Source organism: Vombatus ursinus, unplaced genomic scaffold (genome assembly GCF_900497805.2).
Source record: "Vombatus ursinus unplaced genomic scaffold, bare-nosed wombat genome assembly UNPS02014805.1, whole genome shotgun sequence".
Taxonomy (NCBI): Eukaryota; Metazoa; Chordata; class Mammalia; order Diprotodontia; family Vombatidae; genus Vombatus; species Vombatus ursinus.
In genome coordinates, this window is record NW_020954583.1 from 18,203,881 (window position 1) to 18,231,418 (window position 27,538).

Consider the following 27,538-nt stretch of genomic DNA (forward strand, 5'->3'; position numbering starts at 1 on the left):
GTGTGTGTGTGTGTGTGTGTGTGTGTGTGTGTGTGTGTGTGTGTGTGTGTTTTAAAGCCCTGGGTCAAGGTCACCTAACAAAGGGTGATTTGAAACCTGAAGTTTAGTTCATTATAGTGACTTAAAAAAAAATAACAAACTATAATAGCTGTGGTAGTAATAATAAGGCTCTAATTCCATTTAGCAAAACACTTGGCAAGTACCATGCCTATTGTGGATGTGTTTTCTTCAGGCTGGCTACTCCAGATTTCAGTCATACTGAGCACCTCTCCATTCCAGGAAGTATGTTGTCATCAATTTGTATGAGGATAGTGGTGGTGCTAAGGAAATGCATGCAACTAGCCTTCATCTCTGTTGTTTGTGAAACACTTTCAGTGGGAGAACAGTATTCTTGTTGCTAGGTGTCATTTGTTCCAGAACTTGTTTTCTGACTTTCTGGCAGGTTCATTTGATTTGATTGCTTTTAGAGGATGTTTAGAAGGTTACAGTCATATCGGAGCAATCTAAGATATTGCCAGGCTTGCTGGTATTTGATTTTTTATATTGTGTATAACAACTTACCAGTAGTATTTATCACAATAAACTTTCAGTACCCAAACTTCTTATCTCTTCTTCATGCCCTAATTCTCTGCTAGACAAGTATGTGAGAGTAAGGTTTCTCTCCCCCCATCCTCCCTTCTTGAGGGTATAAAAGCTTAAGCTGTGTAATGGATAAGAACATTAACTTCTATTAAGAGCCTGTTTATTTAACCCAGCAGGTTCTGAAAACATCAAGCTTCCCCTAAAGACTGTCAAGTATTTGAGACTCTACTGTTCGTTTAGGATGACTCTAGATCTAAAATTCTGGAGGGCATTTGTTAGCATCACAGAAAGTATAAAAAGCTAGATGAAATATATCCTTATGTGGTTAGTTTCTCTTGAGAAGGAGCCTAAGAATTGTAGGTTGATTTTCCTTTAGTGACAGGAAATGAGAATGGCTTAATCAGCTTCCTTCCTTCCTTCCCTCCCTTCTTCCTTCCTTCCTTCCTTCTTTCCTTCCTTCCTGCCTGCCTGCCTTCCTTCCTGCCTTTCTTTCTCTTTCCTTTTGGAAAAAAAAAGTTCTTGTTAAGTGTTGTTGGTTTTTTCTTTTTTCAAAAATTTATGTGTGGTCTTAAGTCACTAGATCCTTTTTAAGTTTACTGATTTTATAAAAGGAGTAAAACAAATTTGAACTGACTTCTTATTCAATTAGCAACTCAGTTGTGGTAAATGGATTGTTTGGCTCTTTTTTTTTTGCCATAGAACTAGACACAATAAAATATGATCCATGCCCCAGGAGTACCATAACTCTTTTTTCCAACATGTGTTTATTTATGGCTGAAGTCACATGCTGACTTTTTACTAGGGACTTGTTAGACCCCACAAGATTAGTTGGGCAAGCTCATGTCAGTTTTTGGCTAGAAGACTCATGAAGAATACCCAGATAGTGTAGGAGGTGGATTGTGGTGAGTCAGGAGGTAACACACTCTACCATAACACTGTGCCAACAGTTTGTGGTCATTTTTATCCTACTACACCCTTTGTATGAATGTGAGTATATAAGGAGCAGGAAATGAAGTAGGAATATTGTAATTAGTTATCTTTTTTTGTTTATACTAGGGACAGTGGACAAGCTTATTTTTACTTTCTCTTGCCCTGATTTCTCTATTGGTGGAATGAAGTTAGAAAAATTATTAGCTTCGTATTTTGTAAGGGGTTTATATATTAAACAATACTGGAAGCAATGTGGTATAACAGAGTGGGGGACTTTAAGTTAGGAAATCTGAAGTTCAAATTCTATCCTTTCCTAGCTGTTACCTTTTCTGTGAATCACTTAACCTTTTCATCCTCAGTTTCCTTATCTGTAAAATGTGGATAAGAATACCCAGAGCACCTAGTTTAGTGTACTCTTTTACTCTTTTAAAAGAGTAATACTCTTTTACTCTTTTAAAAGCCAAAATACTCTTTTAGAAAGAATGGATAGTATTAAGGGGTGACAGAAAAGGCCATGTGTGAATGAGCTCTTCTAGTAGCATTCAGTTATAGGTCTGGAGCTGTGTTTGAAATTGTCGTTAACCAAAAAAGATACAGGGCTGCTGCATGCCTTATTGAATCTATTCACAGATATTCAGGACTTGAGGAGTCAAAGATTACCTGATAGAGAGACATGAGTGATTCAAGAGCAATAAGAGATCATAGAAATTATTTATCTAAAATACGAAATCATAGAATATTATGACTGAAAAGGACTTCATCAGTCATCTAGCCTACCCCCTTTATTTCACCTGAAACCAAGGCCTGGAAAGTGGAAAGAATTTTACTAAGGTCCCATAACTAGGAAGTTCAAGAACTAGGGTGTGAACCTGAGTCTTCTGACTCAAGTCTCTTGGTCTTTCTGCCACAAGTCAGAGCTTTCTTATGGTGCCAATTTCCTGTCATTCTCTAGTGCTTAACTGATGATGGCATTCACTGAAGCTGAAAGTTAAAGTTCTTTTTGAAATCTTACCTTCTGTCAGGTCAGTGAATCTATATTTGGGGTTAGGGATGAGATAGGCTCATATATCAAAAGTTCTCTTACCCCTTCTTCAGCATCTCCATCCTTGTATGGGAGAAAAAAAAAAACAAACCAAAAACAACAAAATTGGCGTAGGGCTCTTTAGCTGTGGATGGGTAGTATATCAGTGTTGTTTGTGTAAGGAAGCAGGAAGTGGGGAAATTCTGATGGACCCTATCATTATGTCTTTTCTGAAATTCTGTCATTAAAGTATCAAAGATGGAAAATGTCTTAAAGTAGGAATCTTTTTCCAGAGACTGGAGACTTGCATTGATCCTATTCATCCGTTTATTTTTCTGTGCTTGTTGCTTCATCTTACAGTTAGTTGTCTGATTTCACATTGAGGGAAGTGAAGCTCTTGTCCTGACTTACCATTTGTCTCTCAGCACAGTGCCTGGCACATAGTAAGCACTTAATAAATGCTTTATCCATCTCTCGCTTAGTTCTACCCATGGATAGATTTCAAAGAGGTCCATGAAGTTAAATAGGAAAGAAATGGCATCCTTCATGTTAACTATCCTTTGAATAAAAAGTATTTCCTTCAATTATTTAAAAAAACATTCTTCTGAGAAGGGGTCTGTAAATCTCACTGGATTGCCAAAGGTTGGGTGGGGTGGGGTGGGAGCCATACCACAAAAAAGATTTAAGAATCTCTGACAGAGAAGAACAGAATACCCAAGTTTATGGAGATCCACCTCTTTACAGAGGATCTCTATAGGGGACAAGGAAGGAAATTAGGACCTTCTAACCGTCTGTCTTTCTTTTCAGCCTACTAGGCAATCTCTCCTCTCCTTCCTGCGTTTGTGTTCCTTTCTTCTACTTGTCCATCCTTGAGAAAGCAAAAGGTTTGAAAAGAGCTAAGAAAGACTCTTAGTTTAACAACACTATCTTAAAACGCCTCAAGAAGGAGTGTTTTGATTATATAAAAGAGCAAGTAGCGGTGTTTTTTCTTTTTTTTTCTGAGTTAGTAGATCTTAACTCAAAGTGTACATATCATATATGGCCTCATCCCTCCTATTTATTGTATTAACCTCTCAAGGCACCTTTGAAGGGATCTTTTACTCTGAATGACTATAGTAGGTTAAATCCCACTGATCCAAGAAAATGGACCCTTCCTTGTGTTAGATTGTATGTCCATAAATACATTCTTGGAAAAAGTGCTTTTTTTCCTCTGCCACAGTTCAAATCAGAAGACTCATGGATTTCTAAAGTCATTAAGGATCTCAGAGACCTGTTGTGCCCCTTTCATTTTTGTACATCAGAAAACTGAGACCCAGAAAGGTAGGAGGGACAGTAATGTTCAATCCAGTATACTTGCTGTTAGCAGATTGTTATTTATCCTTTGTGATTTATGTATTGCTGCTTAGACTAAATTCTTGGCATAAGAGTAAGGGCATATATATCTCCCTGGCTGTTAGGGGGACCTAAAACTTTGTTTTCCCTTTTCTTCATTTCCTTTTATGTAGGGTAAAGTGGAATAATTTGCATCCTTTGAGACTTGTATTTTCTATTTTTTTTTCTCCTCAAGGATGAAGAGGAAGAAATTAAACTGGAGATAAATATGCTGAAGAAATATTCTCATCATAGAAATATCGCAACATACTATGGTGCTTTTATTAAGAAGAGTCCTCCAGGACATGATGACCAATTATGGGTAAGGAAAGATTTCCCAAAGCATGTTTTATACCCTTACTTCTTGTGTCATATTTTGAGAATAATAGTTAGGGAAGCCATAGAGAGCAATAGTAGTGGACTAGGGAAAAAGGAATTAGGAAGACACATAACCAAGGAGAGGATATTCCATAAATGAATGTATATTAAATTTTCATAAATTTTCCTGAAAATAATAAGATGCACTTACTGATTTGCTTGAATCTATAATCAGTGTGTGTGTGCATTTTACATTTTAGGCTCAGATTTTGTGCATAGTGATCATAACTCTTAGGCAGTGCAACAAAGAAGCAAGAAATTCATACACCTGGAAATAAAGCAATGTACTAAAAACTTTGGTCAGTGAAATCCACCTTGGTAAATTTAGTTGGATTTTCCCCCCCTGAATCTTTTCCCTGAGGAGTTGGGGAAAAAAGCATCTTGCAAATAAACAAGCTCATATTTGGGATTTAATTTTATAAAGAGACAAACAGCCAACTAAACATCAGCTTTGAGAGGATAGTCTGGGATCAATATACAGTTATCCTTTCCACATCGAGGGGGCTAGAGTGGGTGGCATCCCTACGATCTGGAAAATCTGTGTAAAATCTTTTGGCCCTCCCTTCATACCAGAAAAGAAGTCTGAATTATTATGGTATTAAAAGATGAAATATGTTGATGTTATGCAATACTCTCCATATATATTATACATTTCAGAGTTTCTAAACTTTTCTTCTTGTCTGCTGGCCTTCACATGTTTTCTACAGCTTCTGCAAAACTCCCCAAAATTTTTATTTAATTTCTTATGCCAACCCATAATGTATTGGAAACTCAATAGGCAAAGTCATGATGTGGAAGGGATAGCTACATTAATTCAACTCAGTCTTTTACCTGAGAGTAAATGATCAGAATGGTGCCATGGAATAACAATAGCTAATACACACACACACACACACACACATGTATACATATAATATATATACACACATACATATGTATGTATACATATATGTGTATATATGTGTGTATCACCTATTATGTGCTGAGCACTGTGCTAAGTGCTTTACAACTATTATCCCATTTGATCCTCACAACAACCTCAAAAGTTGAGTGCTGTTATTATTCCCATTTACAGGTGAGGAAAGTGAGGCAAACAGAGGTTAAGTAACTTGCCCAGGGTCATATAGTTAGCGAGTGTCTGAGGCTGAGTTTGAACTCAAGTCACTGACAAAAGTACAAGTGGTTAAATTATCAAAGAGCATACAAAATTTACTAAGGCAGAAAAGTAGCCTTTTATCAACAGTGGCAAACACTAAAATGTTTTTCTGGTTAATTTTCAGTTAAGCCGAAAATTGAGCAGAATTGTTATTTCTTGATCATTTTGGGTCATCTAGAATTTACTTGATTTAATAATAATAATAATAATAATCTAATTGAATCCATTAGATTTTGTTTTTGCTATGAATATTTAATATTGCTATGAATGTGCATTCTGTGAGTACAGAAGTGCACAGGAACATACGCACACGTGCGTACACACACACACGCACACACACACACACGCACAAATTATCTACCATTTAAAGATAATGTTTATATCCATTGCCAGGTTAGGTCAGGATACAAGAACTAGTTAGTAGCCAAAAATAAACTGCTTTTTAAAAAGAGGGACTAATCCTATGCTATATGTTTAGCTAAGCATGTGTTACAGGAATAATTAGTTTTCAGTAGTACAAAAAGTATGAGAGAGCTGGGTGCATTTGTATTTACAAACTAATGAGTTCATTGCCTTTAGAAGTCCCCCTCCCCCTTCCAATAATGTGTTTGGAGTATGGTAGCTTGTTATTGAGAATAAATGAGATGCTGTTGATAGGTGTGAAAGTGGGAAATATTTAAATGCTTTTGATCTTTGAGTGTGTATTTGGGAAATGGGGCAGCAGACAGAGTCCTGGTAATTGGGCATTGAAGATGCAAATTGGCATGCTGTCTTCACTGCCTCATTAGATGAGAGAAACTGTAGGGTGGGTGCCAAAGTGTGATCACTTAAGTGATTTTACTCCAGATGTGATGAGCAGTGTTAGTATTCCTATGAAATATCACATAGAAAGCCAGATCTCCTGGATCAGACTATACTGTGAATTAATCAGATGATAAAAATGCACTCTGTCTACTTTGGTAACCCTGAGAATTACATTTGTAGCTCTTTTAGCAGGTTCTACTTTTCATGTGGTTAAAGGTGAAAGGGGAGAGGGGAAGAGAGGAAACCAGCTATTTTTGTAGGACTCTTTTTGTCCTTTGCTGTATGGAAAGCCATGTGCCAGAATCTGATTGCTGTCTTTGGTGACTGGATTTGTATCACTTACATATATGTCTTGTTTGTCCTTTAGTTGGTGATGGAATTCTGTGGGGCAGGATCCATTACAGACCTTGTGAAGAACACCAAAGGGAACACACTGAAAGAAGACTGGATTGCTTATATCTCCAGAGAGATTCTGAGGGTGAGTAAAGGAAGCACCTTGCAATATACCAAGATTATTCCTGTACTTTTGGGTTATTTGTGTGATGGCAGTAGCAATGTGCAGAATGTTTCCTTACAGATTATCAAACACCTGTGTGCATCTTGGCCTAAAAGAAATTAAAATTAGTCTTAAAAGAAATTGAGTTAGAATCAAGAAAGATATTAATAAAAATATCACTTTGAAGGTTTTTACTTTGATAGACAAAGATGTATCATTGCATTGATACTGGCAAATTAGGTCTACTAAAAATGTGCAAATGGATTTTTGAAAACTAACTTTTTGTAGGACCTGGCACACAATAAGCATTTAATAAATGTTTGTTGATAGATGGATTTCCTTATCCTTCTCTCACCTCCGCCACACACATATACTTTTTGAAATATATCTCTAAAGCTGTCAGTATAGCTCTCTACTTTTTTGTATTGTTACAGTGATTTTGTCTTTGGAGCTCAAACTAAAAACAAAAAAGATGAAAAATAATCCTTGACAATTGTTTTCATAGGAGCCCAGGATTAAAAATCAATGTTCATAGTTCTGCAACACTGGCTTTTAACATTGCCACGTGAACTTCTCTGTTGACTGTTCAGCGTGTTGCAATATTAATGTGGAAAAGTTCTGAGTGGTTCATTATGGTTGTAGCTCAATGGAAAACTGGCTTATATTTGTAGACTAGATTTCTAAGTAGCTGTTGTGGCATCACAAATGATATCACCTTTTGGTAACAGCACCCCTACCAGTGGCGTATTCAGAAGATTTTTAAGATTCTCTACATGAAAAATATATCTTAATTGGAGTTGCTTTGTCTTTTCTGCTGCTCTTCCTTGCTTTGCTCTTCACTGTTCTCATTTCCTTTCATCACTTTGCCGCCCCCCCTTCTCCTTTTCCCCCGCCTTCCTTCCTCGCCCCTGTCCCTTTTCTGTTCTCCTCTCCCACTCTCTCTCCTTTTCTTTCTCTCACTCCTTTTGGATCCATATCTGTGATTCTATCTGTGTAGGAAAGAACTCTTGGTTTCTTACCAGTGTGGATCTGGGGCTCCAAGAGATGCTAACTAACTCTTTGTTTGTTTTTCCCAAATCTCTTGTGTTCAGAGAATGGGAGAAACTAGGAAGGCCTCTTGAATAGTAGGGAAGTCCTTCTTCATTCTTCGTTTGAGGGATAGAAGAGCAACATCCCACGTTGGATGACGTGAGATAGGAAATGAAGATGTCTAGTAGAGCTGGACCTTCTTCATCCTTTTCATTCACTTCTCAACATGTGGACTTTAACTTCTGACATTTTCTTAGCATTTACCAACAAATACTTGACTTCAGGAGACAGACTGTGGCTAAGCCAGAATAATGTCCCTGTGGAGATGCTGGCTTAGATGTTAGAATAGACACTTGTTTGCACAATGTTAATATATTGTTCTTAATGTGTTTCAAATATATGCAAATTAAAACGAGAGGAAAATCTGGAGTTATCTTCACCAAATTATCTGGAGTACTTTACTTCTAAGTGGTTTTCTGAAGGTACCTCAATCCTTTGTTTAGGCAGAAAAGTCAGTGCTGTGAGCTTTGTGTTAACCCTGGGATAGTAAGACATTTTGCTATGTATTTACTGATCTTGACAAAGTCACTGATGGGGAAAAGTTGTGTTCCATTTTATACTGCAGAACCTCCAATTTACAGATGAAGAATGATTTGCCCAGGGTCACACAGCTAGTAAGTGCCTAAGGCCAGATTTGAAGTCAGAAAAATGAGTCTTCCTGATTCCAGACCCAGTGCTCTATCCACTGCACCACATAGGTGTCTTGTGTCATACATATCTATCTCTGTATATTTATATCTATATCTATCCTATATACTTATCCATGGAAATGTGTATAAGCATATATGTATATGTGTGTCTGCATGTATATATACAAAACACATGTATCCATGTTGAGCCTTACAAATCCATATATGTATATAATCCATACACATATCCATGTTGTACCTTGCATGTCCACATACATATATGTGTATGTATGTATGTATAGAAAATAGGTAGTTTGGTGGTATAGTAGGTAGAGCACTGGTCCTGGCATCAGAAAAACTTATCTCCCTGAGTTTAAATCTGGCCTCAGACACTTAGTAGTTGTATAACCCTGGGCAAGTCACTTAACCCTATTTGCCTCAGTTTATTCATCTGTACAGTGAGCTGGAGAAGGAAATGGCAAACCACTCCATTATTTTTGCCAAAAAAACCCCAAAATGGAGTTATGAAGAATTGAACATGATTGAACAATAACAACGACACATAGACATACACATGTATCATGTGCCTGTATATATGTCTCTGTATATTTTAACACATATATTTATATATGTGATATATATAATGTATCACATATAATATATAACAAATATATAATGTATAGTTCCACACACATCCTTGGAGTTATGTATGTGGAACACACACACACACACACATTCACACGTGCGCACTCACATAGTGATAGGAGACTGGACCTGTGATTTGATTAATACAGGGAACTCCCAGGTGAGAAAACTTCTTTTTAGGTTGGCACCTTCTCTTCAAACTCTAGTCTTAGAGAGTGACCTGGAGCACTACTCAAAGGTTCAGTGATCTGCCCAGGGTCACAGAGCTACCACCTGAAGAGGTGGCACCTGGAATAGCAACAACAAAAAGGGAAAACCAAGGTCTCATTCATCTAGGAGCTCACCTAATGGAGAGACAACATGCAAACAGCTACTCAATACTATTTTTTAGACAGTATAAATGGGAGGTGATTTCAGAGGAAAGGCACTAGAAGTGGGGAGGAAGTGAGGTGGAGGGTGCCTGGCCATCAGGAAGGTGCCTCGGAAGGGAGGCATCTTGCCGAAGGTGAGATTTGGGCTGAGTCTTAAAGGAAGGTGGGAGGTAGATGTTCTAAGACTAAATTTGTGTATATGTAAAGGAAGTCTTTCATACCTGATACATGTGATACGGTTCATTTGCCTTAAGGATGAACTCCATTTTAAAAACAAGTATGCAGATTCATCAGGCGTTTGAGCTTGCATAGCCCAATAGGAAGCATTTCAAGAGAACTGACATGATTACATAGCCTCTGATCTGGTAGGAAATAGTGTCTAAAATATCTGCATTAACATCTAGCACAGTAATTGGAATCTTTAAATGAATATTTAATCTTAATGGTATTTTAATTGTCTTCCCTTACTAATGCTGCTAAAAAATTCTCATTAGCTCTATGCCACACCCTTGCTTCTTGGCATGGTTTTAAAATTTTTTTAGGAGCATAGAAGAATTTTTTAGGGTGCCATTGAATAATAGGGTATAATCAAGGCTTTCCTTATGAAAAGGCAGAACCAGCAACTTCCTGTGTAGTTGTTTGTGGAGAAAGGCCCAAACCTATATATAGGGACTGATTCTTCATATTACAGAATTAAATCTTACGTCTTTTGCTCAGTGATTTCCATCTCCTTTCTTTAAGGCACAATTTAGGAGTCCCCGCTTTCATGAAGCTTTCTCTGATACCCTCTACCCTTCTCCCAACAACTAGAAGAGTTCCCTATATTCTCACATTAACTTAACTGTACCAAGTTATTTATATTCTAACTTTTATTATTAGTAGTAGTATTATTATTCTAATACATTTGATTGTCATTGCATATATATCTTGTTCTCTTACTAGCTTATAAACGCCTGAAGTACAAGGACAATGCTACTTTTTCACCTTTGTACCCCTAACACCAACCACAATACTTTCCCACATAGTAGATGTATTTGTTGAATTGAAATAACTAAAATCCAGTTTCCCTGGGAGAGCCTTTTCAGTGGTTTATGCTTTAGTTATAAAGGAGATTACCAGAATCTCTGTTGTGGACAGATTTTCTTTTTAAAATTGAATCTGGTTGGGTGTTGGGAGCAGAAGAGAAAAAAGAAGACACCCAGAAAGAAGAAGAAAAGGTCCCAGAAGTGGAACACTTTGTCCACTTCACTCTTTTACAAACTTAGGCAAAGTATTCAAAACGCTTGATGGACCTTTGTTTACAAAGTCTTTAAAATCAGCATTTCCTTTTGTGCATTGCTGTTGACTTCTGTTAACAAGCCTTTCGATCTTGAGATGAGTGAATTTACCTTCTTGGGCTGCTGTGTTCTCTTCTCTACAATGAAACAGTTAGAGAAGGCTATTTCTAATGCCCTTTCAAACAGCAGTCCAGCCCTGAGTGCTCTAAAAGTGGGAGCTTTGGGTAATCTGTGTCTTGTCCATCAGTTTAATTTTTCATAATGGACTTCCTCTGTCACTATAGAGACCTAATAGTTCAAATGCATAGATGCCCCAAATATTAGCCTGACACAGGACATATGTTGTCTCTTCTAATTCTTACAACAAACCTGTGAAATAGGTGCTATTATGGATGAGAAAATTGAGCCTGAGCAAGGTTCAGGATCTTGCCCTAGGTCACACAGGGATTCAACTCAGGTCTTTTTCAGTCAGCAGTCTATCCACTGTATCCCCCATCCCTCCAATAATTTGCATTCTCTTGCCTTCAAAATTTATATTATGTTTTATGTGCTTTGTATTTACTTTCTTGCATATGCTATTTCTCTCTAGTAAAATGTAAGCTCCCTGAGGGCAAGGACTGTTTTGTTATTCCCTTTGTTTCCACCATGCCTAGTACATATTAGGCCCTCTAATAAATGTTTGTTAAATTGAATGATACAAATAAAAACATCTTAAATGCTTTTCTGGGCTTAAGGATGCTAGTTTGTATCTAAGACCTGAATACTAATGACATTGTTGAAAGTCCTAGCATCTGAGAGGTCTTAACATTCACTGGAGGAAGGGTGATATTTTACCACCATAGAAGCAGAATATGTTGGTTCCAAAGCAGACAAGTTTGATAGTGGTGGGTTTTTTTGTTTTATTTTGTTTTTTAAAACTATTTGTTGGCTCTTGAGTCCAGGAGCACTGATATACCCAGCCTGGGAGTATCATTTCTAATCCTATCTAATGATATGGCGCTCTGGTGAAAGGAACAATAAACAAGCAAAAGACTACAGAATCCTGCTTCGTATTTCTGGAGAATATTCATCTCAGAGTCACCGTCTTATGAAGAAGTTAGACTGTGTCAGATACCAGTGGTGGGATTCTTTCTTGCTTTAGCCCATATTTTGGCAGGCCTCAGACACAAAGCACTATTCTTTGACAAGCCTGCTAAAGTACCCAAGGACCAGAATGTTCAAGGATGGAGTCTGTGTACTCTTGCTGTCTGTCTTCCATCTGAGCCGTACTATTGATGACCTTGGCATGGATTACCTTGATTAGCCTTCTAAGTTTTGCTTGCGTTACAGAGGATGAAGACCTACATGGACCGATCACTTCAGTTTAGTTCAACATTTGTTAAGCTCTTAATATGCCAGGGCACACATTGTGCTCAGTGATGGAGATAAAAAGATGGAAATAAAGCATGCCCTGCCCTTAAGTTGATGTGGAGGTTGGTACAGGATATGGCTTGGAAAGTGATCGCTGATTGGCTAGTTGTTGTCGTTTGTTCTCAAAGAGGACCAAAATGACATGACTGTGTTGAAGTCGAGGTACACCATGTCTGACTGTGGCTGATCAGACCAATATGAGCTTGGAACATTTTACCACAGGTTGGGCACAGATAGTTCATATGAACATTTGTAGTGGAGATAGCTCTAAACTTGTGTGTTTTGGACTGGGCAAAGGGTAATGGAGGAAAAGGAGACATCCAGGCAAATAATTTTTAGGAGTAAAAAGTTTGAAGAGGGAACAAACACTGCATTTAAGGAGAAGACTTCATAAAGGAGATGCAGCGTTAGCCTAATCTTGAATGAAGATAAAGATTCAGAAAAGGGAGTACATTCCAGGCATGGGAGAATCAAGAATGGGCAGTCTTTAACTTTTAATTCCTGTTTCTCTGTCCTTGAGAAATGTGACAGTTGTTCCTTTTGAGATTTCATTTTCCTTAAAAAAAAAAAATGGGAAGGGGGGTTATTAATTCATTTGCTCACCTTTCCTTATAGCATGTACATTTTCTTGAACCCTGAGCAGGTCTGCATTTTCTTTAATGTTTCTGGTCTGAGGTCATTAGTGACTTGGAAGCTGATAATTACTTTCATCAACGATGTGCCTCTTTCCTTCCAAGCAAATGACTTTTTGAGGGAGGATCAGATGATGAAGAGGAGGGTGATGATAGCAGTTAGCATTGATTTAGCGAAAGTCTTAGTGCAATTTTAAGCTTTAATAGTTTATTTATAGAACTTCAAGTTTTGCAGAACGCAAGTAGTAGAGCTAAGATTTGAACCTTGAACTGCCAATGTGAAATCCATTGTGCTTACTCGGACAGCTAGATGACACAATGGATTGAATTGTGGGCCTAGAGTCAAGGAAGACTCATCTTTGTGAGTTCAAATCTAGCCTCAGACACTTACTAGCTATGTGACCCTGGGCGATCTTGTTTAATCCTGTTTGCCTCAGTTTCTTTATCTGTAAAAGTAAGCTGGAGAAGGAAATGGTAAACCACTCCAGTATCTTTGCCCAGAAAATGTCTAATGGGGTCATGAAGAGTTGAACATGACTGAAAAACAACTAAACAACCACCAATACTGCTACTCCAAGTGCAAGTGCAGTTTACCCCCCTTTTAAAGATGAGAGAATGAATGAATGAAAATGAAGAAAGAAACATTTAATAAGGACTTATTAAAGTACACTCTTCTGATTGTTAGTGATACCATATGGAAGTGAAGACAATCCTTGTTCTCAAGGAATTTGCAATCTAATGGGAGGAGATAGTTCACACAAAATATACACATATTTTGGTTTGGAAAGTTTCAGGGATGATGAATAGGGGCTTGACACACTCTTTCCAGAAGAAAGACTTAGAAAATGTTAAGTATATTGTTTAGTCACTTAGCTATAAGCAGTAAATAAAGCTGGAAACCCTCTAACTCTACCATTTCGCACATAAGGACCATTGACTAGTGTTGGCATGAGAGTACCATGGAAGAGAAATCTAACTATTCTTTTCCTCAAATAATTCTAAATCTTGGTTTAACAGCGAATATATTTAAGAATTATGGAATATAAGCTTTATTTTGTTTCCTTTTTGGGGCTAAGAGTAACCCAATTTGGGCTACTTTAGTTTTGTCCAGGGAAATAAGTATAAATTGTTTCTTAAATTACTTTATAGCAGACAATAAGATTACACTTACATGCATACACAGGCACGCACATATACAACACTTTTCAGATCTGAGATATAGAGAAGTTTATTATCATCATCATTATTATTATTTAGGTCTCATTCCCTCATGAAGAAGTAAAGATTTATTTGCTGAGGTTATTTTGAACTTGGGGCATGGAAGTGAGGTGGGGTCAGTGGAAATAGGATTTGTGTAAGTGGAAATGGGGGAAATTGTGAGTGTGAGAGAGAGAGAGAGAGAGTGAGAGAGTGTGTGTGTGTGTGTGTGTGTGTGTGTGTGTGTATGTACCACACATTCAGAGAAAGAACTCTCTTGATGAGGCTGCAGTACTTTTAAAAGTGATTTGTTCCTAGTTCATGCTTTGTTGTATAACACTGTGCATATCCTGTGTTTTGGAAAAACAAACAAACAAGAGACCCCAAATAAGCCCTAGTCTGTTTCAGAGGGAAACTAGTAAATGATTGTTTTAAAAGCCCTTGTGTTAGAAAAATTAGTGTTCCAAAGCAGCTGTTGGGTTTAATTTTAATCCTGCAGCTGTAAATTTAAACACACACACACACACACACACACACACATACACACACACAACCTCATACTCCATTCCTTTTTGTATTGATAGTTTCTAAAATTAAACTTAAATCCTTGTATTTGTAGGGACAAAATGTAGCTTCATATCATGTAGGTTTAATCTTGAAGATAAGTAGAAATCAAGTCAGTGAGTTGCAAAGATGTTTTTTTTTCTGTTGACTCCATCCACCATCAGTGATCCCCAAAGTCTCTAGGAGGCAGATTTGAATGCAGCATATGTTTTTCTTCTTCCACCACCCCTTATGAGGCACAGGCTTTTGGGCACAAGCCCAGATTCAAGGCCAATACCCAGTAGATTTTGTTTTCCCAGGAAAGAGAGAGGTTTTATTTGAATGTGAGGTCCTTTTGCCAGCAATGGCATAGAATGCTCAGAGAGGAGGGTTAGAGAAGGGTGAGACTGAGCAGAAGAGAGTTTTTGATTTGTTGGCATACAATGGGAGAACTTGCTCTTGTCCAAAGAACGGACTTTAAACCCCAGCTTCACTTACTCCCCTGGGATGAATCTAGTTCATATATACACATGTGGTCATCCGCTGAAGAATTGACATTTAGCGTGGGAAAGGAAACACCCTGCATATGAACAGCTTAAATTTATTGCTGTGAAACTTCTCATAGTGATTGAAAGTCTTAAAGCTATAGCTTGAAAGCGCTGATGATGCACAGATGTTGAGCCCTACAGTATCCAGGGGCACAGGGGGTGGGGGGGGTGTGTGTTTCCAGGTGCAGTAAGAGGAGTTGGTAGTGGTGTATATACCTGAAAAGGAAGCTAGATTAGGTAGCAGATAGAGCACTGGACCTGGAATTGGAAAAACCTGAGTTCAAATTCCACCCCAGACATTTATTATCTGTGTGCTCCTGAGCAAGTGACTTAATTTGTGCCTTTGGTTCCTCATCTGTAAAATGGGGATGATAATAGCACCTGTCTCTCAGGGATTCTGTGAGGTTAAAATGAGGTAATATTTGTAAAGTGCCTTACAAAACTTAAAGCACTACATAAAGGTCAGTTATTGTGATCATTTCTAGGCTATATATTGCAAAAATTATAAGGGTCTCATTGCATGTACCTAATGGGGAATTTTATAAAAGTGGTTGGACCAAAGAAACATTTTGTTTAGAAAGACCTCCCCAGATAAGGCTTTTCTATGTTAGCAGCTTCAACTAGTATATCTAAAATACCCACCTTTTCCTTCTTTTAACAGGGATTGGCACATCTTCATGCCCACCACGTAATTCACCGGGATATCAAGGGTCAGAACGTACTGCTGACAGAAAATGCAGAGGTGAAACTTGGTACGTAATAAAATGTGGCTATACTGCATGATGCTTTTATATATATGCTTAGAAGTCAGTAATGATTTTTCCTCCCAGTCTTGATTCCAGGGAATATTAGGGTATCTTGGATTTTTATGTGGTCTGCTTATAGGGGAGTGGATCAAGCCTCTGTTCACATTTCCTAGTTGAGAATGTGGGAGCTAGGTTAATTAGGGTTGTTAGCAGAGACTGCCTGCCCATTGATGCAGTAGCTGGTGATACAACATCTTATTTCCTCAACCTTCTTTCACATAATACAGTCAGCCTGAAGCTACTGAAGTTTCAGTGACATTTCAGCTTTATAGAAATCTTCCAAAGCTTTTTCTTTCTTTCTTTCTTTCTTTTTTTTTAAAAGGCAGTTGGGGTTAAGTGACTTTCCCAGGGTCACACAGCTAGTAAGTGTCAAGTGTTTAGTCTGAGGCCGGATTTGAACTCAGGTCCTCCTGACTTCAGGGCCGGTGCTCTATCCACTGTGCCACCTAGCTGCCCCATTTTTTTTTCCCCCAAAGTTTTATTTCTAAAAAGTCTTCTAGAACTTTTCATTTTCCATTAAAGTTTTGATAGTTTCAGGGCACTGTGTTTCACTTGTAAACTGTGGGCCAAAGTTCTTTACTGACCAGTGCTTGCTGTGTGCTACGTGATTTTCTAGATTAGTTTAAGCGGAGAGACAGCTTCTTCCTGGCTTATATGTAAATTCTCTTGCTCTTAGTTTTGTAACAGAGATAATTAGGGCCAAACCTGAACTTCAGCCCAAAACCCGGTTAAATTAACTTCTCTCAGAATTATTTCATTCCTGAAATTATTTTATTATTTTATTTGCACAATTATTTTTCCTTTAATAGGGTTTTTGTTTAATGTTTGTTTAAAACTAATCTTATCTGCCTTGGCTCTCAAAAAAAAAAAGAAAGAAAAGAAAAATCCTTATAATTAAGAATTTTTATTATGTATTATATACTTATATATTAAGGATAAGTAGTAGTATTTTTGCAAGCTATAGCATCCCAATGTCCTTCTCATGTACTGAATTTCATTTCATCTGCTTACTTTTTTATATTAGTTTCTTCAATAGCAAAATTTCTCAAGGCTAAGAATGGGTTGTTCCCTACTGACCTTGAAGTTCTAAGTATACAGTAGTTGCTTAACATATATTGATTAATTCGTTCCTTGATAAACTGGCTTAGATATTCTTGGCTGGTTTTTCCATTAGTCTACATGGGGATAGCACTGTCAGTGGCCCACCTCTCACCTATGTGGTTATCTAAACTTGTACTGTGTTGGGCTAGTAGTCCAGTTAGTGGCTGCTTCTACTCACACCCAGCTATGCCTGTGGGAAATTTCTGCGTATGTGAAACTCTATTATAATTAGTGATGATGTTGGCCATTGTCTGATTAGTCTAGGATACAGGGTGAGTTAGATGCCCATAGTCCTTCTGTCTAGTCTGCCCAGCTTCTCCAGATTTACCTTTAACCTCACTCTGGACATGAAAATCAGCATGAACATAAGGTGGTTTTATAAATCGATTGTAAAAGCCACACTGTGAAAAATCAGATGGAACCACCACGAGATCTGAGGCAATGGGAGATAAATTTTTGTATATTTTGAGATTTAGGTAGTTTTTCCCCATACAAAGTAAACACAGTTCCACCCTTCTTTCTATTTTAAGTTCTTTGCCAAAAAGTTTTTGTCCCTTTCTCCTCTTATGTATGTCAAGTGTTTAAGAGGCTAAATCAAGTTCTTGTGGTTATTCTTTTCTGACCACGGCCTCGCCTTGTGTTGTGGTCTTGTCTGCTGGAGTATTCCCAGAAATTCTCTTAAAATAAAGACCTTCCAGAACAATATTATTGTATAGTTATTGTTTTGTTTCATTTTGTATGAGGATTTCACATCCTGGGAAACACCTTTTCTGGGAAGAACTTGAGAAGTGTTTAAAAATTCATTTTACCTTAAGGGAGTATTCATCCTTCTGACATTTGTCCGAGATGTTTGATTTTATTTACCTTATTCTATTTTGTGTACGTATCGTCTCTCCCATAGAGTCCTTGAGGTCAGCAACAGTTACATTTTTATCCTGGTAGGCTTAGTACCTTCTGCAGGGTTTGGCATATAGTAGGTGCTCAGTAAGTTCTTGTCAATTGGTTGATTATTAATTACCGTCTCTGTCCCATCCCCGTTCCCCCTCACCCCCAATCTCCAGTGGATTTTGGTGTTAGCGCTCAGCTGGACAGAACAGTTGGACGAAGAAACACTTTCATTGGAACACCTTATTGGATGGCTCCTGAGGTCATCGCCTGTGACGAGAATCCTGATGCCACTTATGATTACAGAGTAAGAGATCCTTGCTTATTAGTGATGCTGGTTGTCATTGACAGTCCAGTCCATTGAAGGCCCTTCATTTCCTTCATGCGTTTTTGTGCCTGAATTGTTTGCTATCTAGTAGGGTATAGTTAATGATGTAGATTTAAATTTGGCAATAAACAAAATGAGAAGATGTTTTTAATGACATATATATTATCTGTCTTACATCAGGCATATTATTATATCTTCAAAAGTGGTATTTTGGTTCCACAGGAGCTTGTGGACAAATAAATAGCCCTCCTAATGAAGAGGACCATTTTTTAAAGGTTTAAGTAAGATGCTACTGCCTAGATTAACTGCCATCCTTTGTAAATCAAAGATGAGCATATAAGCAAATGGGAAAAACAACTAGGACCAATAAGGACAGTTTCATCTTTATATAACTTGTGAATATTATTAACATGTATTACTTCTGCAGCTTTTGTTTTCATATGTATTTATTAAAGTTATAGTGACCTCTAGAGACCTGAATGGATAATACACTTTATTTTGGTCAAGGTAAAGTCAGCTGTTCTAAACTGCCCTCATGTTTGTTAGCTGTAAACTGCTAGAGTAGTTTACAAAAAGTATAATAATAGATTCAGCCTGTCCTTGTTTAAACCATTTTGGTACAGTAGCATACATAGTTCACAGAATTTAGTTGACATCTGTCTCTTAGAACTTAATGTTATATTTTAGTATGTGTTATGATGTCTGCTAAGAGGTAATATATATGATCTGACAATTATTTAATCTATTTGAAAGTTAAAGTTTTGGCAAGTAAAGGTTCAAATAAAAGTCTAATAAGTAAGTAAAAATAAAAGCTAACTTTTTTTGCTGTAATAAAAGTTTCAGAGAGCTTTGTGTACACGTGTGCGTATGTGTAATTTTTATTCATTCATTGGATCAAAGGAGTGTGTGTGTACATGCACATATTCCCATTGGATCCAATGAGAATATAAATTTTATTTATATATACACATATATTGAAATGAGTGTGCATATGTGTATACATGTATGTATAATATATTCTTATTTGAACCGAGAGAATGAATAAAAATCATTTATACTTTTTTTAATGCTGATGTTTGTGAGAAATGGGGTTTGAAAAGTTTTCTAAGTAGGTTAAACACTTATCTGTAATTTTATCCTCTTATTTGCTTAGTTAGCTCTCACAGTCATAAAAATTGAGCTCTATCCTAGCCTAGACTTATGACATATTACCAATGAATTTTGTGGACTCTACCAGTCACAATTATTATGTAATATGAAATAACTTTAAAATATTTTTCTTAATTTGCATTGATGTGGTTTAGAAGCAATATAACAGTTACATTGATAAGCCTGACTGAATCTGTAGTTTGATTTTAATATTTATCGCAGCTGAGCTTGTCCAGTTGGAAAACTTTCATTTATTTAACTCAGCATGAATTAGCCCTGTCTCTTGACTAATAAGTAAGCTAAGATAAATTCATAACCAAAAACATCACTTGGATGTATCATTTTTAAGTTTTTGTTTTCTTATATCTAATGAAGTAATGATAAAATTATTATTTATAGTGTACAAAAATGAAAATAAGTGACTCTCATTTGTATGTTGCTTTAAAGTTTACAAAGTATTTGCTTCATAATAATCCTGCAAATTAGATTGTGAAATATAATTATCCTAATTTTGTAGATTAGGAAACTGAGGCTCAAAGAGGTTAAGTAATTTACTCAAGGTCACACAGTGAGGGAATTAGGATACAAAAGCTTATGCTTAGAAGAGGACCTTTCCCTCATATTAAACTTGTTCACTTAATCTGTTTTGCTTAGCAAACCCTCTTTCAGTAGATATACCAATAATAGCTATCATTCCATCTCTGTCTGAACTATCAATAATAAATGAATAGGGCCCCATTTTCCTAAGGTATCTGCTAACACACTGTCCATCCTCTTTTGCAGAGTGACCTTTGGTCCTGTGGCATTACAGCTATTGAAATGGCAGAAGGTGCTCCCCGTAAGTGGCTTTTTTTTTTTTTCCTTTTCCATTTTTGCAAAGACACTAATTTAAGACTGAAATGTATAGCATAGAAGTGGCTGGCTGTAATCTAAACCTAGCCTTGAGGTTTTAAAAAAAGAAATAGCTGTGTTGACAGAGATATCACTGACAAAGCGTTTCAGTGAGAGAATGGTAATTGCTGTGATGTTTCAGATGTAATAAGAATATTTGACATCTACTGTTTCTGGTACTGACCTTTCACTGAAGGGAAGAGACCTTAGGATCTCTTTTGTTTTTAAGTGTTGTTGATATATGGTGGCTGAGATCATTCTAAGTTTAGATATTGACAGTGATTTTTAAGTTTAAAATTAATGTTTGCTGAAATTTTGAAATACACTATAATATTGACTTTTGTAGATTATGTGTGGCTTGGTAATGTGAGAAAACTGTCTACAGGGGGAAAAAAGATACCTCCTCTCTTATCTTTTTAATTTTCTTCTTTTCTTTAAATCTACTTCTCTTTTGGATTAAGTTAAATCAGTGCAATAGAAAGTTGACAGTTGACTCAGGAAAAGGTTTAGAGATAGAAAGGAAACAGAAAAAAGCAGTAGCCTCTCCCTTTAATTTTTCTATCCACCAACCAATCAGAAAGCTTTCATTGAGCATATTGTTTGTGTCAGTTACTGTCCTGGGTGCTGGGGATACAAGTATAAGACCAAGGTATTCTCTGCTCTCAAGAATCTTACATTACACTGGGGAGGTACAACATATTTGCCAGTAACTGTATAAAAATGAAAGTCTCCATGCTCAAGGATGTATAATTCTGTCTTGGAAATAACACGAATATGAGTAAAGTACATTAAAAGTAAATGTAAACACAATTTTGGAAGGGATGGTGCTAGGAGCTGGTCAAGGAGTGGATCAGGACAGTTCTCATGTAGCAGATAGTGCTTGAGGTTCATAATGATCTTGCAAAGGAGATTGGGAGACTTGGTAAGATGAAAATGGTAGCAGAGCAATTGTAAAGATGCTGGTCAACTAAAAGCCAGAAATTATTGTAGGGGGGAAAAGTCTGTCTTCTGACATAACAGAGACCTTAGGAAACACACACTATACCTACCAATGTTCCAATATTTTCTTCTGTAAAATGGATTTAACTGTCCTGTGTATTCCTCCATAACCTTTCTTATCTGTGTCACAGGACAGTTATAAAGAAAAAAATGAGATCATGTACGTGCTTCAGACTTTTAGGGGAAAGACCCAGTAAATATATCTTAAGTCAGTAGTAGTAATAATGAGAATTCTTACTTCCCAGTTTGGGGGAAGGGAGGGACTGTGAAGAGGGCCTTGGTAGGCTCATATTTTCAGCTTGCAATTATACATGAAATGCTACTTTATCTTTGGAAGTATATGTTCGAACATGGTTCACTTATAACACCTGGCTTCTACTACGTTTTGAATGCATACACCTAGGCCTGAATAGTCCTTTTTATCTAAAGTCTTAAAAGTCAAATGGCATATGTTAAAAGTTGTAGCTTCACCCAGGTAATTAACCCTCTTTTTAGAATTTTACATTTTTTTATTTCTAAAATCCTACTATCTTTAAGGCCTGGTGTAATCATTAACTCCTTTGCTAAACTTCACATAAATGGTATGATTGGTATGATTTTCTTGGTGTGATTTATGAAAAATTTTCCATATCTGATTTTGAGAGTACTACTGCCTTTTTACCCTTGTAGCACTTGTTTTAGTGACTTGTTATTTTTTTAAAGGGAAATTTAGGTATTAGGATTTGCTTTCCATTAGTAAGATTTCAGGCAGATTTCTTCTAAAATATACCAATCAGATCAGAATATGGTGAACATGGCAACTGCCCTGTTTTTTTTTTTTTAAATAAATCAAAGTAGTTTATAAACCATTTTGTGAACCAAAGAAATTATAATAAAGGTGATGAGAAGTGTCATGCTTTCATGGATGTTTTCTTTCTTTATCCTCCAACCAGCTCTCTGTGACATGCATCCAATGAGAGCACTTTTCCTGATTCCCCGGAATCCGCCTCCCCGGCTAAAGTCAAAGAAATGGTAAGTTGTCGATATTTGCATTTTGTTTTTATTTTGTTTTTGTAGTTTTCCCTTTTAAAAAATGGTTTCTGGATTCTTATTTCATTTATGCAGAATAATCAGAGCCACAAAAGCTGGATCTTAGCTTTACTTGAGCTGTGTTGAGACTGTGACCCAAAACACTAATGAAAGGTGAATTGATTTTTGTTTTGGAGGCTGTTACTTCTCAAAAAATCAGGTCTTTGAAACATGACATAGCGAAAAAAGAGAGACGATGTTCTATTCACAATAGAACATTATGTTACGATGACAAAGTATACAAGAGCCCCAAACTTAAATTTAGTGCACTATGGCTAAGTGCAAAGTGAATTTTAAAAATCCATTACATTAAAGGACAGTGTCACAGACTTTTAGTCCCTCAGTCGAAAGGAGCCTTTTAAATTAATGAAGGCTTTTACTGTAATTATTATAAAGGACTGAAATTAAGCATGCGCTTCTTGCCAGATGAGGAAAATCCATCAACAGTGCCGTGTTTTCCCTCCCACGATCAGTTCTATCAATTGCTTGCTGGTTTTTGACCCAAACATATCAGGGTAGTGGGATGACCTACATCAATGAAATCCTTTAGAATTCCAAAGCACAGCCAAGTGTTACTTTAGCTTTGGTGATGGAAAGGAGTTGTTGTCATGTCATGGCCTAACCTTTATAAGAGAAATTCACCCCCTCATTTACCTTCCACTCAACTGTCTTTCAGGCTTGTCCTTCAGTAATCCCTGCCTCCATTTCTCCTTGTCCTCAGATTCCTAAAGTATTTGAACTTCTTGGATTTATCTCCCTTGCATATGCTTTTTCTGCTCTTCTAAATCACCTGAGCTTCTGATTACACTGCTTTTCACCTTTACTTTGGGTCCTGGAGGATGTTACTTTGGCATTTAAAAAAACAAAACAAAACCCTCAAATTTGATCCAGTCCTGTTCTCTCTGCAAACTTGAGGATTTCTGTCCTTTCCTCCATGATAACTCTTTAGATTTGTGGATTTCTCTGTCATAACTTTCCATCCTAGTATTGTGGCTAGATGGTATAGTGGATAGATGAATCAGAAGAGCTATTAGTTGCTGAAAGCAGTAGGCACCAAAGGCAGCATGATGGTATAGTGAACAGAACTTTGATTACCCTGGGCAAGTCACTTAATGGCTCTCGGCCTGTTTCCATATCTATAAAATGGGGGTAATAATAATAATACCTATATCATAGTGTTTTGAGGATCAAAATGAGATAGCATATGTAAAGCACTTTCTGAACCTTAAAGCACTCTATAAATTGGCTATCATTATATTCTTGACTGGATTTCCTATCTATCTTGAGTACATATGCACCTCCTATCACAATACCTATAGACATCTTAGGTCTGATATGGTCTCTTGATAGACTTCTATGTACTCTTTTTTTAGCTATATTCAGGTTCCTAGCTTATAAAAATATTCCTTATATGCCCATCTCTGCCTCCTTCCTCCCCTCCGCCTTGATTCTCTGTCTTCTCTTTCTATATCTCCACTCCTCCCTCTAAATTTTCGAACAAAACTTTCTAAATTTATTTTTTAATGGGAACTGAAAGTTGTCCTTTCCCCTTTTTTTTCTTACTGGCAACAAATTAGCTATTATGTCTCATCTTTAACTACAGTGGACTTCAGATAAGTTGGCTGAATAGTAAGTTGACTGATAAGTTGAAGTTGACTGAATCAACTTTTTTTTTTCCTCCCTCCTTCCCCTTTTGGAACAGTTGTTTTTCCAAGAGCACATAATCTCAGAGGTTTCTGTTCCTATTTGGTTCCTAAGATTTGTACATCCCTTTGAGCTTTAGGACCACTGGTTAACCAGCCCTCTTATGAAAACAGCAGCCAGTTGGGATGTCCTAAAATTCCACTCTGGGACTGAATAACATTTTAGCTGATTTAGGAAAATAATTCCAAGAATCTAAAATATCCTTGGTTTGGGTCCTCCTTCCTCTAATGAAGGACGTCTTAAACTTTTTCCACTCATCACCCCTTCACTACTTCTTAAACTGTGGGTTGTTTTAAGAAGCGTTGCTGTAATGCATATCACAGACCCTATTCTTTATTTAGTAGCTTTTCTTCATGAGTTACCATGATTGAAAAATTCACCACCTGTTGGTGATGAACATTTCCAACCATATAGTCTCTTGCTGGACCTATACCAAGAAGCTTTTTTGGCTTCGTAGGACCTGCTGGAGCTTCTACCAGCTGAACCTTCCAAAATCCAAGGTGACTTTCTAGCTAAGATAAAGCAGAAGAACAAGATTTTGGTGGGGGGCTCTCACCACTCCCTTTAATTCTGTCTCTCTTGAGGCTTGAGCCTCAAACATAAAACATAACATAAAAGTGTTCTGAATTATCTGTCTTTCAGGAAAGTTTAGTTATTTACTGATAGTTTACACATCCCATTACATAACCTGTAAATCTGTATTACACATTGGATACAGAGCTGTTCTCAAAATCAGGAAGACCTGCATTCAAGACTCACTTTTGACACATCCTGGTGTGTGACCTTAGGCAAGTCAGCTTAACTAAAAGTTGCAAAGAAGGTGATAACTTAAATGAGTAAGATCACGGAGAGATCTCAGCACTGATGAAATCACACACGCACAATATGAGGGATAGATGGAAATTTCCTGAAATAATTTCTTAAGATTTCATATGTATATCATGTATTTGAAGGAAATGTGTGTCATCCCTCAGTTAAATGGCATGTTGGGAGATAGATTGCTATAATTAATAAAACTGTGTCTTTAAAAGATAGTCAAACTACTTAATACAATTTTAGCTCCGGAAGGGACATCATTGGAGGCACTGTGGTACAGTGGAAAGAAACGCTGGCATTGGAGTCAGAGTATCTGAATTCAAGTCCATACATAACCTGTGTGACCTTGAACCTGGCTCTCTGCTTTCTTATCTGTAAAATGGGAGATATAGACTAGGCTTTTTAGATCCCTCCCATTTCTAGATCTTACTGATCTTAGGATCAGAGGTCATCTTGCCCAATTCTCATTTTACAGATAAAGAAACTGAGATCTTGAAAGGCTAAATACGTGTCAAAGTCAGAACATGAATCTCTCTCTTGATTTCTGGTCCCATGTTCTTAATAAAATGCTGAGGTCAGGGATATCCCTGTGTCCTTTCTTCTTATTTGTGTATAAAAATCTCTCTTGCCAATGTGAAAATTGTGTTGATTTATCTCTCAATTATGTCCTCATAGAAATGCTCAAATTTATTTAAATCATAATCTAAAGACCCTAACCTTTACCTATAATGTCAACACATTGTGAAAGAAGCTTCATTAGAATAAATTTAAATTTATCTCTGACTAGTTAAGTAGGATAAGTATCAAATGAAAAATAAGATATTTTCCTAAAATGATAGGTATTTAATAAGAATAAAGTCATTACAGAATTACCAGTCAGAGGTAGGACGATTCAAAAGTACTATACTAGTTAAATAATAATCTTTATGTATGTTTTATATTGTGCTTTAAACTTTTCAAAGCACTGAACCCACAACCAGCCCAGGAGATAGGTAGCAAAATATTGTTATCCCCATCTTACAGATGTGGAGATGGAGAGTTAGAGGGATTAATTGGCCAGTGATCACACGGTCATTAAAAGCATAAGTCTTAAAGCAAAGGGATAAAATGTAACTTCCCCTAAAGTCCTAACATATTACCCCATGATAACATGGAGATGACCCTCTCCATTTTTAGGAGTTTTGATAACAAAGGATAATCTCTGACTGGTCTTACTAAATTGGAAAGGCTTCATCTGGAGGCCCAGTAACAAAATTGTATGCCTGTTTGTCCAAAAATTGTTCTAGCTTAATTCAGAGATTCTCATCATTAGAAGGTTGGCCCCGAGTGATTTTGAGGGGTGGGGGGGCGTTAAGGATAGTGGGTGGGTGGGGTGAGGAGCATGATATCTCCTAAAGATTTTAAGCTCTGCAGTTGCAAAAGGAGTATGTACATTATAGAAATCAAGGCTTTTTTGGTAATTTTAAAGGGGAAAAAAGATAAGTGTGATGCAGTCTCCAGCTCTTAGCCAGCAGAATAAACCAAGATAAGAGTAGCAGTTTTTTTTTCTTTTAAAAGAGTAGTACAATCACAACTATTGTTTTCATCTCTGTGCTTTCGTACAATAGAAAACTGAGCTTTATGAATTTGGAGGGACTGATTGAATTAAAAGGCCTGTCATTTGATGTCAACCCTTTCTGGCCTTTTTTCTTTCGTCTGGCATTTTTATTTCGTCTTGTGTCTTTTAGATTCTCCTAAGATCCTGGTTTGTTGGTTTGTTACTGTACGCGATTGTTTTGCAGAGGTGCTTTCTTCAGTGGAAACTTAATGATTCTTTATTATACAGATTCTTAATTTTCCCCCCTTTCTTCTACAGGTCAAAAAAATTTTTTAGCTTTATAGAGGGTTGCCTAGTGAAGAACTACATGCAACGTCCCTCCACAGAGCAGCTTTTGAAACATCCTTTTATAAGGGATCAGCCAAATGAAAGGCAAGTTAGAATCCAGCTTAAGGACCATATAGATCGGACGAGAAAGAAGAGAGGGGAGAAAGGTATCAAATTTGTTTTATTTTTAATCTTTTTTTTGCAGTTATTTCCAGTTTCCTGTCACTTTGAATAGGCTGTGACTGCCTATTCTTCTCTCCCTCTACCCCCTTCAGTGAGTAGTGTCAAATGGCCTTTGATCATGTATTCACATCCTCAGCCATGTTGGCACTAGACCTTAATTTCTGGTTCAGGCACAGACCCAAAAATAGGCCTTGTCACCAAACTGGAGCCAAGGTAAGGCTGCCAGTGTGCCTCCAAGCTGTTCCTATCTCCTCCCAAATTCTGGACACTCAAATTAAGGTATGGTAGCTGGGCAAGTGAGCAGAGGTAGTGGAAGTATTATCTTAGCTCTTTCTTGGGACTTGGAAATACCTTTGTTCCTATTCTTAATCCATCCTAAATGTTACTATCAGGGAAAAAAAATTCTTTCATTTTTGAGCACCTACTGTGTTCGTTAATGTCTTCCTAAAGTATTTTATGGCTTTGCTGGGTCTGTGACTTCATCCCTATTGACATGCCAATGATATAGCTCACAGTTTGTCCATGCTTTCTAATTCTTTGGAGTTCTTGTCCATGTCTTCCCATATGCCATGGGGAGAGGGAAGCATTCCTCTAGAATCCTTGATATGGTTTGTATATTAATGGGGCTACAGGCTGTTCGTATCCATTTTTTTTTGCTTGTACAT

General features: G+C 37.0%; 1 protein-coding gene across 14 annotated transcripts in view; it reads left to right on the plus strand.

The window, feature by feature from the left end:
- The window catches only part of MAP4K4 (mitogen-activated protein kinase kinase kinase kinase 4), a 265,608-nt gene that overhangs the window by 168,534 nt on the left and 69,536 nt on the right, over window positions 1-27,538 (plus strand). For all 14 annotated transcript variants that reach the window (XM_027874150.1, XM_027874151.1, XM_027874154.1 and 11 more), the window contains exons 4-10: window positions 4,101-4,226; window positions 6,610-6,720; window positions 15,741-15,831; window positions 18,048-18,178; window positions 20,132-20,186; window positions 22,171-22,249; window positions 26,682-26,857. In XM_027874150.1, coding sequence (XP_027729951.1) covers window positions 4,101-4,226; window positions 6,610-6,720; window positions 15,741-15,831; window positions 18,048-18,178; window positions 20,132-20,186; window positions 22,171-22,249; window positions 26,682-26,857 — 769 coding nt within the window. The remainder of the gene's footprint in view (window positions 1-4,100; window positions 4,227-6,609; window positions 6,721-15,740; window positions 15,832-18,047; window positions 18,179-20,131; window positions 20,187-22,170; window positions 22,250-26,681; window positions 26,858-27,538) is intronic.